The sequence below is a fragment of the Prunus persica genome, chromosome G8 (assembly GCF_000346465.2).
Source record: "Prunus persica cultivar Lovell chromosome G8, Prunus_persica_NCBIv2, whole genome shotgun sequence".
NCBI classification, from domain to species: domain Eukaryota; kingdom Viridiplantae; phylum Streptophyta; class Magnoliopsida; order Rosales; family Rosaceae; genus Prunus; species Prunus persica.
The window spans coordinates 13877767-13895909 of NC_034016.1; the positions used below are offsets into that span (position 1 = coordinate 13877767).

General features: G+C 38.9%; 3 protein-coding genes and 1 non-coding gene across 5 annotated transcripts; 3 read left to right on the forward strand and 1 right to left on the reverse strand.

The window, feature by feature from the left end:
• LOC18768425 (RING-H2 finger protein ATL65) lies at window positions 1-2400 on the forward strand. The gene has a single exon (XM_007199291.2). The coding sequence runs from the start codon at window positions 472-474 to the stop codon at window positions 1696-1698; it is 1227 nt and encodes a 408-aa protein (XP_007199353.1). The 5' UTR covers window positions 1-471; the 3' UTR covers window positions 1699-2400.
• On the forward strand, window positions 4296-10865 carry LOC18767174 (long chain acyl-CoA synthetase 2). The gene is made up of 19 exons (XM_007201676.2): window positions 4296-4951; window positions 5698-5761; window positions 5863-5952; window positions 6229-6285; window positions 6436-6484; window positions 6657-6733; window positions 7017-7056; window positions 7145-7239; window positions 7345-7509; window positions 7799-7909; window positions 8033-8120; window positions 8208-8274; window positions 8355-8430; window positions 8507-8624; window positions 8998-9243; window positions 9403-9542; window positions 9733-9915; window positions 10003-10122; window positions 10450-10865. The coding sequence occupies exons 1-19, from the start codon at window positions 4809-4811 to the stop codon at window positions 10495-10497; spliced, it is 1977 nt and encodes a 658-aa protein (XP_007201738.1). The 5' UTR covers window positions 4296-4808; the 3' UTR covers window positions 10498-10865.
• Window positions 5312-5385, reverse strand: TRNAI-AAU. The gene has a single exon. It is a non-coding gene; the product is annotated as a tRNA-Ile (tRNA).
• LOC18766800 (TMV resistance protein N) lies at window positions 11062-18117 on the forward strand. 2 transcript variants are annotated; one of them, XM_020570036.1, is made up of 5 exons: window positions 11062-11974; window positions 13897-14081; window positions 14151-15004; window positions 15091-15375; window positions 15472-18117. In XM_020570036.1, exons 1-5 carry the CDS (start codon window positions 11529-11531, stop codon window positions 16891-16893), a joined length of 3192 nt encoding a protein of 1063 aa, XP_020425625.1. In that variant the 5' UTR covers window positions 11062-11528; the 3' UTR covers window positions 16894-18117. The 2 variants fall into 2 exon arrangements, with proteins under 2 accessions (XP_020425625.1, XP_007201560.2); XM_007201498.2 differs by having other exon boundaries at window positions 13897-15004.

The following is an 18143-nucleotide window of genomic DNA, read 5'->3' on the forward strand; positions in this document are numbered from 1 at the left end:
CATTATCTTCCAATTTCTTCTTGACAAGAATTACCAAAAAAATTTATTCTTGACAAAGGCACAGAACAGAATCGAGACATAACTGGTCAACAATTAAGTTGCGAATTCATTACAGTATCTGTATCTGTGAGCCTGTGACAAACTTGTGAGTTAAGATTTTTCAACAACGGTTGTGGGGTTAGTTTGGTCTTTTCAGAAATTTACACAAATGCGAACCCAAAAAGGAAATAGTCCACATGGAGAGCAACGTGGTGCAACCCGCACAAGAAAACAGCGGCTTCGCGCGGCCTTAAATTCACTGACTCTGACGTGTCGTAGGCATCGACCTCCGAAACGCACCGCATCACAACAAAAACAGCAAACAAAACGACTAAACAGTCAACCGTAACATTAAACCCCCTCCCTCCTTCCCCACAACACACTTCTCCTTCAAAACACCATGACTTCATTCCACTGATAAACGCCATAAAAATGGTTGCTGCTGCAGCTCCAGCTCCATCGCCATATCCTGCACGCGCACCCACCCTATCCATTCCCATCATCACAGCCACCTCACTCCATGCATCATCTCCGCCGTCCAAGTACCCCATCGACTTTTCCCCGCCGTTGATCGCCATGGTGGTCGTCGTCGCCACCGCCTTCCTAATCGTCACTTACTCCCGCCTCATCTCCCAACACGTCATCCCGCCAATCCTCCGCCTCCAACGACGCTGGCGCCGCCGTCGTCGCCGCTCCTACCTCCCCTCCTCCATCGGCGACCTAGACTCTCCACGGTACGACTCGTCGTTTGACCCGGCCGACCTCGGCTTCCACGCCTTCTCTCCCTACGGCCTCGACGAGTCGGTCATCAAAACGATCCCGCTCTCTCTCTACACGTCCAAAACGACGTCGACCGGTTTGAATAATCCTCTCAGTAAAGACTGCGCCGTTTGCTTGATCGAGTTCCAAGACGACGACTACGTACGCACTCTTCCGGTCTGTTCGCACGTGTTTCACGTGGACTGCATCGACATGTGGCTTCGATCTCACGCCAACTGTCCTCTCTGCCGTGCCGGAATATTCCGCCCGGAGTCTCCGTTCGTTCCGTTGATGGCCGCCAGGATCCGGCCGAGCCTCGACGACGCCGTTTTCAGGAGCATCGCGCTCGAGCCGCTTGCCGAAGCTCCGGCGTCTCGGGATTCCGATTCGATCGTCACCGAGATCGAACGGTGCGCGGAGGAGCGGTCGCCGAGGAGGAGCTCCAACTACTGGGAGGATTATCGGATCAACGGCGGAGATTTCGTCCTGAAGCGGTCACACTCGTTCGGATTCGAGCGGAGCTCGGCGTCAGCGGAGAGGATGATGGTGACGGAGCCAGCGACGGCGTCACCGTGGCGGTACCGGAGAGGAAGCTTCTGGAGCAAGCGGCCGTCGCCCTTCGGGTCGTTGACGAAGGCTCGGGTCTTCTCCTTCAGGTCAACGTACAGAGGCGGCGTGAATATGAAATCGCCTTTCTTCCGCCGGAAATGCTTCTTCCCGCTGACGGAGCCGAGCGCGAGATTCTCCGGCGGCGGCGCAGGAGGATCGTCTCGCCGGAGCAAGTCGATGACGAGTCCGATGTTCATGAGATCATCGGCGATGTCAGCTTTCTCGTCGAGCCGCCTCCGGTGCGGAGATCCAGAGGCGTTGTTATCGCCAGAGAGGTTTAACAGAAGATAGAAACCAAAAGAAAAGATCGGAACGATTAAATTCTGGAGAGACACGTGGAGGGAGGGGATGGAGCGAGGAAGGGGGGAGAACAGACGGTGGGAAATGGGAGAGTCGGAGAGTAAATGAGGGCTGGTGCGGTCATTAATTGGGGGGCTGAGGAGGCATTAAATGCCCAGAATTGACGAGAGAGAAGGAGAGCAAGAAAAACACACAAAACAAAACAAAAAACTGGGGTTTTATAGAGAGGCTCATAAATGAGACAGATTTAATGGGTTTTGGCGCCATTTATTTGTGTTAGAGCAAAAACCCACCGACAATAATGCAAAATGCCATGTGAGCTGGGGTTAGAGCTATAAGTCTAGTGGCAATTTGGGGGTTTGGGTTGGTTTAGGTTTTTTTTTTTGGGGGTAGGCACTAGGCAGAGAAAACAGAGAAAGAGCAGGATGTGAAGAAGTGCAATGGGTTCAGTGTTCTTCTGTACTTGTCTTTGTCATTCTTTTCATCCCATTGACTATAGTGGGTTGGTAGAATGTGTGGTCGGTCGTCCACATTGTAGAAAGTCAACGCCACAAGTTGGGTAATTTTTGGTGTTTTAGATCTCTGTGTAATATTTGTAGCATTTTGGGTCCTTGTTGATGCATGGATCATGTAATTTAGAACAAAGAATTTTTGGGGTTGAAATTGAATTGCAGGCAGACTTCTTTTCTTCAATTGGGTTGCTGAAGTTGATTTATGGTTTCTTTTGGCTGCTTCCTTTTTGATTTCTGTAGAATTTCAGTTTCCTTTTATGGGGGCTGCCTGGTTTTGGTGTTTGGTAGTTTTTGGTTAATTTTGTTCCCCTGTTGCTGCTGCTACTCTCGCAGCCTTGTTCTCTTAATTGGGATCTTGCCTCTTCTGTGCAAAATATATAATCATATTTGGACTTGAAAACATTTGCAGAGAGTATTTTTCATTCTTTGGTATGAACAGACAAATGGGCTGACGGAGCAGGGAAAAACCCCAACTACGGCCAGCCAACTTTTGGACTTGGATGAAAGCTGAACCTTTAGTTTAGGCCCATTTTGTAGTTTGGGCTGAATTTACTTGGAGTTTTTATAAAAAATTCTCAAAATTTATTTCGTACTTTCAAAAATAACAAACACCTCACATAAATAAACTCAAATGCTCTCAAAACTAAAACATAGATAATCTAAGAGCACTTTCATCTATTTGTCATGGCAAAAGATAATTACTATTCATTTTATTTTATTTTAATTTTTAATTTTATACATAAATGATTAATTTAGATAGGATTTAGGATGTTAGTGTGGAAAATAAAGAATATGACTACGTATTTATAAAAATAAAAAAAATAAAAAACTGAATTTTTTGGTATTTTTTTCCTTTTATTATTATTTTAATTAACTGCTGACATCATTATGATGTCAGCATTACGTCACTTGCCCAGACAGCAACACGAGTTGGATTTGCCCGTTGACTTGCCCAGGTTGATGGGCCTCAAGCGTTGCCCAGACTTGCCCTTGCACGCTGGAGTCGTCATGCTAGCCTAGACCCTCTCTTGCCTAGGCTTCCCCTTGCCACTGGAAGTGCTCTAAGGTATCAGTAAACAAGCAAAAAAGTTAGGTACCTGGAGTTGTAGCGTATTCATCATAAGTGCCCCTATTACTATTTAAATTGAATTCTTATTTTGCATCCTTTTGTTTTTTTTTTTTTTTCAGTCAGGATTCTCATTTTGGACCTTGAATGCAATTTAACATATGTAATTAATCTTTTAATCAAAAAAGAAAAAGAAAAAGAAAAAGCTTCAAATGATCAGATATCAATCAGGATGTTGTCATCTTGTCAAGGTTCAAACATTGCTGTACCAAATGTCTAACAGAGTCACAAATTTTGTTGGGGTTTAGTCCAACAGGCAACCATTCTGATGGACTGCTTAGACTTATGCATCAATCTACCATTAATTTCTTTTTGTCATACCCAACCTCACCCACCTGCATTTTTCAGCTAACTTCCATCATTTTAATTAACCTATGGCTTTAACATTTATTTGTCTATCTTTTTTCAGCATGTAAAATGCAGTCATAAAATTTCATTTCTTCCAAGAAAAAAAAGAAAAAAAGAAATCTGCTAGAGTTTGTCTCTTATGAGACAGATGAGATATGGATCTATAAGATAAAGATCGTGAACAAAGTAATTAAAAAAATAAAAGAGAAAAATACTTGGGGCATAATAGAAAAATATCAAAATCTAAAGGATCAATTTACAATTTTCCATTTAACTAATTCTGAAGACATCATAGAAAAATACTTGGGGCAAAGTTAATTTTATTAAAATCTTATCCAGTAGATCAAGTATACAAATGTCTGAATATATTTTTTTTTCTTCCAACCACTTGGTCTTCAACTTAGCTGGATCTTGTATGAATTGGTGCACCATTTATTGCTCATGATCCACATGACATCACCATGGAAGAAAATAATTACTATAATTAACATGCCTGCATCAGGAAATTGTTTCAAATAATTGGAGATCATTCTAATTTGGCTACCCATTTTCACCACAATGTACCACAGGGCAGCTCACCAAAAAACCAACAAAATAGAAAGACCAAAAAAGCGTTATTGTTTTACTCTATTTCATCACAAAAACAAGCATTAGTTCTAATAAGTTAATGCCAATCGGCTCTAGCCTAATGAAAAAATGTCTTGACTTGTAAATTAGTGGTCTCAGTCAAGATCGACTCCTATGATACTTTGGTAGTATATGTGAGAAACTTCCCTCACTCTATCTTCTAATTTAGACTATCATTTACATTAAAAAAAAAAAATCGAAACGCCCACCAAACTACATCTACCATTATAAATGCCGCTAGCCGGTAGCTTCAAGACTTTCCCCTCATAAACGCCGATATAAATTGGTGAAGATATGAATATTTTGTTCTAAAGCAAAAAACCAGAATTTATTGCTTTCAGCTGTACCAAACCGTCCCACCTCCATTTCTGGTTCTAGTTATTAATTATAACATTCACCATAAAGCTTTCAACACCATAATATTACCATAGCTATCCAAAATTGTTCTAGCTAGCTTGCTTACTTAGCTGAGTTGAGTAAAAGGGTTGATGGATTTTATAGTGAAGGTTGAAGAATCGAGGCCGGCGGCCGACGGGAGGCCATCCGCGGGGCCTGTGTACAGGAGCATTTATGCTAAAGATGGGCTCATGGAGTTGCCGGAGGGGTTGGAGTCTCCATGGCAGTTTCTCAGGTAAATCTCTCATCCCATTTTGGAATTACTTGCTGTTGTTGCATGTGTTGTGCGTTATATGTGTTACGGGGTTAGTAATTTACGTTAATTTGAGAGTCACGTTTTTGTTGTGAAGGCTTGTAGACTGAAAGCTTGAATGTTTGTTTGGATCCTGAGTAAATGGACAAAAACTTTCCCGGAAAATTTGGAATGTTTATATGATGTAGAAACAAATTGCATTTTGTCTTGTTTTAAATTTTCTCACTTTGATACTCGGGAGAAAAAGAGAAGGTAGAACCAAAAGGAGGTAATTGTGTTTAAGCAGATCGATCTAGCTTGACAGTTTGTTCTGGGATAAAAATTAACCAAAAAAGAAGAAAATGGCCCATGCAGGTCTCGAACCTGCGACCTTCGCGTTATTAGCACGACGCTCTAACCAGCTGAGCTAATAGGCCGTTTGATAATTTGACTGTTCTTTTTGCTACTATACTAAAATGGGAAAGAAAACGGCATGTCGTGCAGATCGAAAAGAAAGGTTTTTCTGGTTGTGGTCAGCCAAAAGAAAGGTTACAGAAGCTGAAGCAGAAAGCAAAGAAAAAGAAGCTTGCTTTTCTACCAATCCACGCTCTGCAACTCGAATAGCACAAACCCTGTTCTTAGTTTTCTAAAACGCTTAAAATCACTGGAAAATTGCAATCAATTCAAAACATACTGTAATTCAAATTCGTAGCCTGAGTTCATGGCTGAAACTCTGCTTTTACTGGCAGCGACTCTGCGAAAAAGTATCCAAACAATCCAATGCTTGGTCGGCGTCAAGTCAAGGAAACAAAGGTCCCTTCTTTTTGAGCAACAGCACAAACCCTAAGATTTTATTTTCTTTCCAAATAAGTTTATGAAATGCCAATTTTGAATTTGTTTAATGGAAATTGCAGGTGGGTCCCTATGTATGGCTTACATATCAAGAGGTTCATGATGCAGCCCTTCGAATGGGTTCAGCCATCAGGAGTCGCGGTGTCAATCCTGTAAGTCACGTGCCTATTGAGAATGTATGTGTGTGTGTATGCATAAATTAATGTGTTACTGTAATTTGCATTAAAGTTTGACATGCAATATGTTATGTTGTGAATGAAGCAAAGAAAAGATTTATATTTGTAATGTGATGTTGTTTAGAGTTGATGCAAGTTGTTAGTGAAAGTAGTAGCGGTGAAAGGTTGGTGTTTCTCATAGCAAAAGGGGGAAAAAAAAGAAGGAAACTAACATTGGTGTTTTATATTTTTGTGTCTTTTAAATGTATACAGGGAGATCGTTGTGGTATATTTGGATCAAACTGCCCCCAGTGGCTTACTGCAATGGAGGTAAATACTGTATTTCCTATTTTCATGGATCATGATTGGCTTCATATTCATGCATTGCTCACTTGAAAGGAAAAGTTATCAATATCGGAAGGAAATTCTTTATCAGGTTGAATAACTGTAATGCTTTTATGTTTTCTTGATGTTTTACAGGCCTGTAACAGCCATGCCATAACCTATGTTCCGCTGTATGACACCCTTGGTATGTTTTCTCTCTTTGTCAATAATCATCAGTGCTTATATCACCATGAGTTTTAGAGTTTCTATACATTTTCTTCTGCAATATAATTTCCAGTAGGAATTGGACTTCAATGATGGTGGTCGAGTTCGATTAAATATATCACTTTAACTTTTCATGGTTTTACATATAACAGGTGCTAATGCAGTTGAATTCATCATCAATCATGCTGAAGTTTCCATAGCTTTTGTTCAAGAGAACAAGATCTCTGCTGTAAGTTATCTTTCTATCTATTTCCTCATGATCATGAGTACCTTTTATTTATAGGATCATCATGATTACTTAAATGTTCAAGGCTACTGATTTCTGATACCGTGGTACTAAAATCTTCCTAATCCAATTCCATGGCACCAAACCTCAATATAAATAAAAAGACGAACTTGACTTTGTGTATTTTGACCCCCATTAGTTTATTAAATATATGGTATTTTAGTTGTTTCTGGCTCTCTTTCTCTTGTTTCATAATGTCCTGCTCATATCGAAATGCTTTGTGCAGATTCTGTCATGCCTTCCAAATTGCTCTACGCATTTAAAAAGTAGGTCATATGCTATTTCCTTAGATACTTGAAGTTTAAGGTGAAACTTCAAAGGATGGTATCTCAGTTATGCATTTGCTTTGTTCAGCAATTGTCAGCTTTGCAAATATTTCTAGCACTCAAAAGGAGGAAGCTGAAGGACTGGGGGTATCTTGTTTCTCTTGGGAGGAATTCTCTCAGTTGGTAATTTGTTAACACTGTTTTTCTCATATAAATTCTCTTTTTTGGTAAAAGATTGGTCAAATAGTTTTCAATAATGTAAAACCACCTTTCCTCATCTTTTTTCAGGGAAATTTAGTTTGTGAACTACCTCCAAAACAGAGGACTGACATTTGCACTATAATGTACACAAGTGGAACAACTGGAGAACCAAAAGGTGTTATTATTACTAATGGAGCAATTATGGCAGAAGTATTGTCTGTGGAGCAAATACTTTTTCTAACAGATAAAGTGGTAAACAACTGAACAAGATTACTATTTCCATAATAAATGAGTTTCCTATCCTTTTTATGATATATGTCCTTGAAGTTTCCAAATTAATGAGTATGCTGCCTCTTATTTGCACTTTTTTTATAAAAAAATTTTGGTTTCTCTTTCTAAGTTCTGTGATTACAAGGAAGTATTACCACTAGAAAGTTGAGAACATGATTTGTTGTTAAGTTTATCAATTGAACTCAATGATTATTTCCTGGTGCCTAATCATATGAGATTGACACTGAAATTGATCACATGATTATTTCAGTGTACAGAAGGAGATTCGTATTTTTCCTTTCTTCCTTTGGCCCATGTATATGATCAAATTATGGAGAGCTATTGCATCTACAAGGGTTCCTCTATAGGCTTCTGGCGAGGAGTAAGTAATAACAGTAATTTATTGCAGTGATTTCTTTTTCTTACACTTATATGTTTTATTCAAAAGTTCTCTTGGTGCATTACCAACTTGTTCTCAATGTGATTTTTTACTTTGAACTTGAAGGATATCAGATTTCTAATGGAGGACCTTCAGGAACTAAGGCCTACTATGTTTTGCGGGGTCCCTAGAGTGTATGATCGCATATACACTGGTAATGCATGCATTATACTGAACTATATAGATATATGTCCTTGAATTTTGCTATTCTAAATATTTGGCTTAAATTTTCTTCATGCAGGTATTGCTAATAAAGTTTCATCTAGTGGTGCGTTGAGGAAGACGCTGTTCCAATATGCTTATAACTAGTATGAGTGACGATAAAATGGAAATATTTTTGTTTGCATTTGCATCTCTGCAATAAAACTAATGAAGCTTTAATTGACAGCAAGTTGGCAAATCTGGAGAAGGGTCTGCCACAAGAAAACGCAGCACCTCTCTTGGACAAGCTTGTCTTTGATAAGGTCAGTCATCCCATCCTTCACCATTCCATTCTTGAGATAGCTGTTTTACATTCTAACGAAGTGTTACTTGTGGCAGATGAAACAAGCACTAGGGGGACGAGTTCGTATACTGTTGTCTGGTGCTGCACCTTTGCCTAGGCATGTGGAGGAATTTTTTAGGGTCACCGCCTGCAGTACTTTGTCACAAGGATATGGTATGGTTGGATGAATATCTGCTAAGTCATCTAGGAAATACATAGAATCATATAAATGGTGTTAGGTAATCTTCGTAGGTTTTGCAGTGACCTTTATATTTGGCCAAGAAAAAAGAAAAGACATTGTGATGCGGACTTGACCTAAAGCGTAATTTGGAAAATACAGGAAAATTTATAAGGTTAAGATATTTACTTATCATTACAACTATATATGCATGATATGCATGATATAGGATGTACCATGTATGCAAGATTTTCTAGTCAGTGACGCAAGCTTTTTAAAATTTGATTCACAACACATCAACAGTAGTTTATAAAAGTTTTCCTTAAAAAAAGAACTTTCCATCAGCTTGTTAAGCTCTTTGACATGTAGGCCTCACTGAAAGCTGTGGTGGAAGTCTTACGTCTATTGGCAATGTTTTTCCTATGATGGGAACTGTGGGGGTCCCCATGACAACTATTGAAACAAGGCTTGAGTCAGTGCCAGAAATGGGATATGATGCACTTTCCAGTGTGCCACGTGGAGAGATTTGCCTGAGAGGAAAATCCTTGTTTTCTGGTTACCACAAGCGACAAGATCTGACAGAGGAAGTCCTTATTGATGGGTGGTTTCATACTGGTAAAACTTCTTACAATAATTAGCCAACAGTTGAATGAAATAATTTACTTGCTTGATGGTCAGTCTTTTGGCTTGTCAAGGTGTGCATGTTAGAATGTTTTGTTGATGGTTAATTGTTGCATTAAAATGTGGTATTTCTTGACTTTGAGTGGATTGCAGGTGACATTGGAGAATTGCAGCCTAATGGAGCAATGAAAATTATAGATAGGAAAAAGAATATATTTAAACTGTCTCAAGGTGAATATGTTGCTGTGGAAAACATTGAAAGCAAATACCTGCAATGCCCTCTTATCACATCGGTACGTTGCTTGTTACTACATCCAATAGAAGTAGAACTATTTCCATACATCAGGACTCGCCTCTGTTTTCCTCCATTGACGAGTTTGTATTTTTGGTCTTTTTACTACATTTTAATTTGTGAAAATTTCCTTTTGGTTGTTTTGCTGTTTTCTGAAGTTGTGGATATCTGAACTTTCCTCTGGTTTGCAGATTTGGGTTTATGGGAACAGCTTTGAGTCGTTTCTTGTTGCTGTGGTGGTCCCTGACAGAAAGGCATTGGAGGATTGGGCAGCAGAGCATCATTTGACCGAAGGTTTTAAATCATTATGTCAAAACCTGAAGGCAAGAAAGTACATTTTGGATGAGCTCAATAGTGTTGGTCAGAAGCAGCAAGTATGTAGAAAATTGTCTCAACTCCCTGTTTCTTACTTGATGCTCTGTTAATGTCTACTCAATCTGACTTGGGTGACCTTCCTCCAGCTACGAGGTTTTGAGCTGTTAAAAGCAGTCCACTTGGAACCAAATCCCTTTGACATGGAGAGGGATCTTATAACTCCAACATTCAAACTGAAGAGAACACACCTACTTAAATATTACAAGGTATGCCTTCTGCTCTCTCTTTCTATATGTTGTCTTAAATCTCCTCACTGTAACTGTGCGACTTCCTTTTCAAGCACCTGGTAGACCTTCAGTTTGCCACTCACTTAATATCCTTTCCCCACCCTTGCGGCTGTGACCTTGGATTATTTCTTAAAAGAAATGAATTTCTATTGCTAATGATCAAGTGCTATGCCATAAACGGGTCTCCCTCATTCGATATATAAATCTCTCTCTCTCTCTCTCTCTCTCTCTCTCTCTCTCTCAAATAGTAAAAGCTGACTTCGTCAAGTGAATGTTAGTTTATATTTTTTGGAATATCATCTGCAGGACCGCATTGATAAACTGTACAGTGAAGCAAAGGAAGCAAGGGTATGACAGCAATGTCGAAAGCCGGAAGCTACTGGAGAAAACCTTTTTACCACAATTTCCCAAAGATGTGATTGCTGATAGTGGGCAGGTGCTACCCACAAGGACTCTGGATTCGGATCCCTGTGAGTCCGTCTTAAGTTAGTTTGTGTATAAATAAAGATAATATGAAAAGTTCTGGTTTGAGAAACCATATATATTGGTCCCAATGTCAGTTATTTGTGCTTGCAAGTGCACCCACAGAATTGCTATATTCATTCACTCTTTCAGAATGAATGTCAGATATCATATTTGACAAGAAATGTTTTGCTTCCCAAACCATTTTTATGGAAGTTAAAGACGATAAAGAATTAATGGCTACTTTACTTCTGATCTCATTGCTAAAGAATTAATGGCTGTTTCAGAATGAATGTCAGATACCAATTGCTTGTATCTACATTGCTATAACCCCAAAATCAATGATTAACTGATTCTCAATGGATCTTGGTCTATGCAATGTAAAATAATCTTTGTGGATTTCTTAGTTGTCTTTATCACCAACAAATCCACCCAAAAAGGAAAATAAAAAGTTGCCAACAGGGTCTCAGGTGTGCGCGCAAAAACTTGGCTCTCCTTGTAGCTTAGATTATTGTTTGTATTAAAAAAGATTATTGCTTGTATTAAAAAAGATTATCGCTTGTTTAAAGTAGAATTAAAGGACAACACTGAAACACACCAACTACTATGCGTATGAGCTTTTGTCGTTTTGGATTTTTCAACTGCCCATAATTGGACTGGAAAAGACGTTTGAAGTTCAACGGAAGAACACTGGCCCTTCCTCTTTCTTTGTTTCCTTCCCTTTCCTTGTCTTCCCTTCACCTTCATCGACTTCGCAGTGTTCTCCCAAAGGAGGTTGAAGCTCGCAGCTAACTTCCTCGCAGCTTCCCTCGCTCATAAGATGCTTTCTTATTAAAAGAAAAGAAACCCAGAGGCCATGCCCTTCCCAGCTCTTTGATCAGCCTGTTTACTTTTCCGGCACCCAATCAAACGTCAGTCATTCAATGACATACGACGTCTTCCTGAGTTTCAGAGGCGAGGACACGCGATTCAACTTTACTGATCATCTGCACAGTAATTTGACTCGGAAGGGAATTAGGACCTTCATAGATGATGGTCTTAAGAGAGGGGAAGAAATATCACCGGCCCTTCTCAGAGCGATCGAAGAGTCGAAGATTTCCATCATCGTGTTCTCCGAAAACTATGCATCTTCGAAGTGGTGCTTGGATGAACTCGTCAAGATCCTTGAGAGTAAAGAAACAAGGGAGCAAATAGTTTGGCCTGTTTTTTACAAGGTGAATCCGTCGGATGTACGGCATCAAAGGGGCAGTTTCGGTCAGGCACTTGCTGACTATGAATGCGAGTTCAAAGATGACATGGAGAAGGTGCAAAGATGGAGGAGAAGTCTTACGAAAGCAGCCAATCTGTCCGGATGGTGTTTCATGAACGGGTATATATTTATTTTCAACCACGCACCTTAGCTGCTTATTAGACTTGTTTATTTCTGATCTTTTAATGGAAATTGAAACTGTTAGAATAGGATCAGATTGGCTTTTAATACAAAGGCATTGTTTTTAATGTCAAATGCTTTTGAACCTCCAAGGTTTAAAGATGTGGCTTTTGTGTGTCCTTTGAACCTGATCCTTATACATACAAACTGATCCTTGTAGAGGAAAAGTTGAATTAATCTATTTGTTGCCGCATTTTTAGATGACTAAATATTTCGGATTTTGGTAATTTTTTATAATAAACGGTTCATGTGATCCTTGAATGATGTCCTCGGTTCATGTTATCCGAACCTGTGATCCATTTTTGTAAATAGTCAAAAGGGGATTCCTTTTAGAAGGGAGTTGTACACACACATATATATATATACTAGCCTCCCTGCACGCGCTTCTGCGCCTGCGAGAGGCTTTTTTTAAAAAAATTTAAATTTATTTTAGAATTAAAAAAGATAATGGATAGTTGTATTCCATAAAAATAGGATCCATTATCTGAATTTTCTTTTAATTTTAATTTTTTTAATATGAAAAATTGTGAATTTACCATATTATCCTCATTTAATTAATAATTTTAATTCTTAATGTTTGCATTAACCAAGGGCATTTTCTGGTATTTTAAATGTTTCACCATTCTTTGCCTTTTGCTTTATATATATAGATATATATATATATACAGAGAGCTTCCATTGAGGGATCCCTCAAATAAGCTTATTTGAGGGACACCCCTTGTAGGCCCCACTCCGGATTGTATTTCACTAATCCAAACCGTCTATTTTGTAGATACTCATTCAAAGATCATCTCTACAAAAAATCACTTGAATCCGATATCATTTGACCACTCAATTAAGTTATTGAAATTTTAGCATTTTCTTGAAGCACCGTGTTCATTGATTTTGTAAGACACAATTGGATGTCGAAACGGTTTCCGATTTGTCTAATTTTTTGTAAGGATGATCTATAAATGAAGACCTAAAAAATAAATGGTTTGGATCATTGGGAAAAAAATTGTAGGATACCCTAAAGGGCGTCCCTCAAATAAAATTATTTGAGGGATCCCTCAATAGAAGGGGACTGTATATATATATATATACATAGGCTCTTTTTTAATCATAAATGGTCCCTGAGGTTTACGAAATTATCATCTTTCGTCCCTAACCTTTTTTTGCGACACTAATGATCTTTAAGGTTACTCTCCGCACATCAAAATGGTCCCTACTGTTAGTTTTGGTCAAATTTTCTGTTAAATTGTTAATGTGGCACATGTGTGTAGCCCACACATCCAATGGTATAGAGCCACGTAGTTTTAAATGTAATATAATATATTTTTAATATTTTTAAAACTTAAAATTCATAAATAAAAAAAATTAAAAGCAACTTAAATCTTTTTATATATGTTTAAATATATTTCATGCTCTGTTTTGAGAGAGAGAGAGAGAGAGAGAGAAGTGGGTATGCGAGGAGGGGTAGGGAAAGTTAACACAAGGAGAGAGAGAGAGAAAGCGAAGGGAGGAAGAGGAGGGAGAGAGAAATGGATTTGCAAGGGGGAAAGGGAAAGAGAACACAAGGAGAGGGAGAGGGAGAGAGAGAAAGATATTTTAAAATATATTAAAAAGATGTACCATTGGATGTGAGGGTTCCACATATGTGCCACGTCATCAATTTAGTAGAAAATTTGACGGAAGCTAACAGCAGGGACTATTTTGATGGGTGGAGGCTAATCTTAAGGATCATTAGTGTAAAAAAAATACATTAGGAACGGAATTTGATAATTTCGCAAACCTCAGGGACCATTTGTGATAAAAAGCATATATATATAATATGACAAAATTTTATTCATCATTAATCTTTCGCATATTGTATAACCTTGCAGGCATGAATCAAAATTTATTGACAATATCGTTGAAGCGATTTCATTACAAGTATTAAACCATGCGTATTTGAATGTAGCAAAGTACCCAGTTGGAATAGAGTCTCGTGTGCGCGAGATAGATAAGCTTTTGGGCGTTGGAGGAAACGATGTTCGCATGGTAGGGATATGGGGCACTGGTGGAATAGGTAAGACCACAATTGCTAAAGCTGTTTATAATTCCGTCGCCCATATGTTTGAAGGTAGCTGTTTTCTAGATGATGTTCGAGAAAGATCAATGCCGTATGGAGGCTTAGGCAAACTACAAAGTATTCTTCTTTCTGAGATTCTAGGGGTGAAAGAAGTAGAGGTGACCAATGTTGACAAAGGAATCAATATGATAAAGAAGATGTTGAATGGTAAGAAGCTTCTCTTAGTTCTTGACGATGTGAATCATTTGGACCAATTAAACAAATTAGTTGGAGGGTCTGATTGGTTTGGTTCAGGCAGCAGAATTGTTCTAACGACAAGAGACAAGCATTTGCTAATTGCTCATCAAGTCAATCTAATATATGAGGTTGAGAAGTTAAATCATTATGAGTCCTTAAAGCTCTTCACCAGTTGGAATTCATTTTCAAGAAATGGACACTTAAAAGATGATTATGCGAAACTTGCAAACAATGTAGTAGACTATGCTGACGGTCTTCCATTAGCTCTGATGGTTTTGGGTTCACATCTATGTGGTAGAAGTATTGATCAATGGAAATATGCATTAGATGGTTACAGAAGAGTTCCTAACCGAGAGATTCAAGAAATTCTCAAAATAAGTTATAATGCACTAGAAGACGCGGTGAAGGAAGTTTTCCTTGATATTGCATTTTTCTATAAAGGTCTAGGCGAGGATTATGTGATACAAATGCTAGAAGGTTGTGACATGAACCCTAAGTATGATCTTGAAGTACTCGTGGAAAAGGCTCTTATAAATATTATGGAAGATGGCTGCATTTGGATGCATGACTTGATACAAGAAATGGGTAAAGAAGTAGTTCGCCAAGAGTCACCAACTGAGCCCGGAAAACGTAGTAGGTTGTGGTTTCACGAGGATGTTTACCATGTTTTAACAGAAAACACAGTAAGTAGAATATATAATTTAAAACATTTTATTTTTATTTCACAAAAAACTGGTCCTTTGCTAATAGTATTGCTTTATCATACTAGGGAACGGATAAGATCAAAGGTATTATGGTGAAGTTGCCTGCTGGGCTTGAGTCAGATGAGGTATGTTTGAATGCTGAAAGCTTCTCAAAGATGAAAAATCTTCGACTTTTTATAAATCATAATGCGCGCTTGTCTGGAGAAGTTGATTGTCTTCCCAATGAGTTGAGGCTCCTTATCTGGCCTGAATATCCGTCACAATCTTTGCCAGCCAATTTTAATCCAAAGAAACTTGTTGGTCTTGCTTTGCCTCGCAGCTGCATTTTACGACTGGATTTGGAATTCAAGGTATTCATTTTTTTCTCTTTCTTCTTAGCATGTTATAAGTTTCTTTAAAGCTTATGATGCGATCTTCTCTCTTTTTCTCCCTGTTTTGTGGAACAGAGTTTGAAATTTATAAATGTGGAGCACAGCAAATTCCTAAGAAAAACCCCTGACTTCTCTGGAGTCCCAAACTTGGAGAAGTTGAATCTAAACTTTTGTACAAGTTTAGTTGAGCTTCATCCTTCTGCTGGATTCCTTCATAAGCTTGTTAACTTGAGTCTTACGGGATGCCGTAGTCTTACTCTGTTTCCAAGAATTGTCAACTTGAAATCTCTGCTGGAGTTGAATCTTGACGGTTGCATAAGTCTTGAGAATTTTCCTGAAATTAAGGGGAAGATGGAATATTTGAAACACCTGGATCTATCAGAGACTTCCATCAAAGAATTGCCTTCATCGTCAATTCGACATTTCACTCGTCTCGAGAATCTGTATTTAACCAGATGTGAAAACCTTACAAATCTGCCATGCAGCATTTATGAGTTGAAGCACCTAAAGACAATTTCTGTCCTTAAATGCTCAAAATTGTTTTCATTTCCTAAAATGGCGAAGTCTGAAGATTCAAGGAGTGCAGAATCACTTGTGACTCTTCAAGGAGGCAATTTAGCGTTTCCCAACCTATCTAAATTCTATGGATCCAATCTTTCAGACATTGCCGATTTCCTTCTGACTCTTGATTGCATGACCACATTAACTAGACTTGATCTATCAGGAAGCAATTTTGTTAGTCTTCCCGTATGCATTAATAACTTTGTCAACTTGATTGATCTTCGGTTGGTTAGTTGCAAGAGACTTAGAGAAATTCCAGATCTTCCACAAGCATTGCAACTTTTGGATGTGAGTGATTGCTTATCATTGGAAAGAGTTTCAAAATTGTCCAACCTTTTGGAACGTAAAGAGTCTCAAATGTTCTTGGGAATGAGATTGGCTAACTGTTGGAGACTGCGTAACAATCTAGTTCGAATTGCAAAGAAGAAAAATATGTTCATAAATCAAGTCAATCTCTTCTCTCTCTTTCTCTCATCTCTCCCAACTTTTGTCCAGGTTGAATTTCCAGGAAGGGGAATTCCAAAGTGGTTCAGTTATCGTAAGGATTTGAAGGATCTTTGCGAATGTCAATTCTCTATTAAAATCCCTCAAAATTTCAATTGGGAGAACAAAGGAATTTCTTTTTGTGCTTTTCTCGAAAAGACCAAAAATAGGTTAAATTTTTATGCTCAACTCAGCATCAGGGACTTTGCTGTTGATATGTATGTGAAGGAAGTATGCCCTGATAATATTCAATCAACAGGGAAAGACCTGAGTTTAGTGTGGCTGTCATATGTCCCTTTCCATGATATGATGTCGACAATGGCACGCACGGAAAGAAATGTGAAAAGAACAAGGGTGATGCCGCCTTATTTGCCTACAATCCGAGTTCATTTTGTGCGTATTAGCAAAGCTGTGAAAAGCTGCGGAGTCCACCTAGTAATGCCACCAGGATGAAGACCTCAGTATAGAGGCATGGGTATGTCCAGGAAGATACCAATCGATCAATCCTCCAAAGGGAAAGGACAGTAGCATTCAAATGTGATTGGGATGATAAGGATTTGCATCCTTCTTACAAGCTGTCAATCTCAAGCCCGTGGGTAGAATTCAGTGATCTATATTTGTGATTGTTGTGTTAATTCCACATGATTAGTTTCTTAAGACTTCAATTGAGTTTTGAGTGGTGGATGTTGGAATGGTTGAGTCTTGCTGTATGCAAGATAAGATAAGAGGAGAGGAGACTGGTTTGCACCCTTTTGTTTCAGAGTAGATGATGTCCACTTGGATATACCGTATAAAGTTATACTTCCAGAGCACTATTGTTTACAGCTTAGCAATTGTGCCACATGGAACTCCGAGTTTGTGATCCCTTAGTGTTCTGGTGCTGCTATTCCTGGTGGCTTACATGGTCTTGCTTTTCTCTTCGTGCAGCTGCTCCAATGGTTTCCTGGCTGTCTTTACTTTTTGCTGTTTGGTTTTGTAAATGATTTGTTACTGGTGTGGTGATTCTACTGTCCTTCCTTCAGTTTGGGGTTGCTAGTATTGCAGTCCCTATGGGTTGGTCTCCCCTTGGTGCGCCACTGTTTTTGGCTAGTTGCTCTTCACAGTTCCTGTCTTTCGACCTGCTTTTATGGTTAGTGCTGCCTTGCTGTATTATTAAAGTGTGTTGCTGGCCGTAGACTTTGTTCTTCCTGCAGCTGCGTTGTGTCTTTTTACAGCAGAACAGATTGCTGTTTGGCTCAGCCTTATTTTCTCCTTGGTGTTGCTGCATTAGTTCTCCTATTTGTTGTTGGTTAGGGCTTTGCATGTTGCCTCATGTTGGGGAGAGAAAGAAGGAAATTAATGAAGCTGTTGTTCCAGAAGAAATTGAAAGCTCGTCCTTCATTCGATGTAGATACTAATGGACTTAAAGAAAGGCGGTGCAGTCATCAACCCCAACAATGCTGTCCAAGTTCAAGAGTTGTTTTCGCAACTACTGCTGTTGGTATTACTTGCTGTTGTTGCATGTGTTGTGCGTTATATGCGTTACGGGGTTAATAATTTACTTTAATTTGAGTGTCACATTTTTGTTGTGAAGGCATGTAGACTGAAAACTAGAATGTTTGTTTGGATCCTGAGTAAATGGACAAAAACTTTCCCGGAAAATTTGGCATATTTATATTGGATATGATGTAGAAACAAATTGCATTTTGTCTTGTTTTAAATTT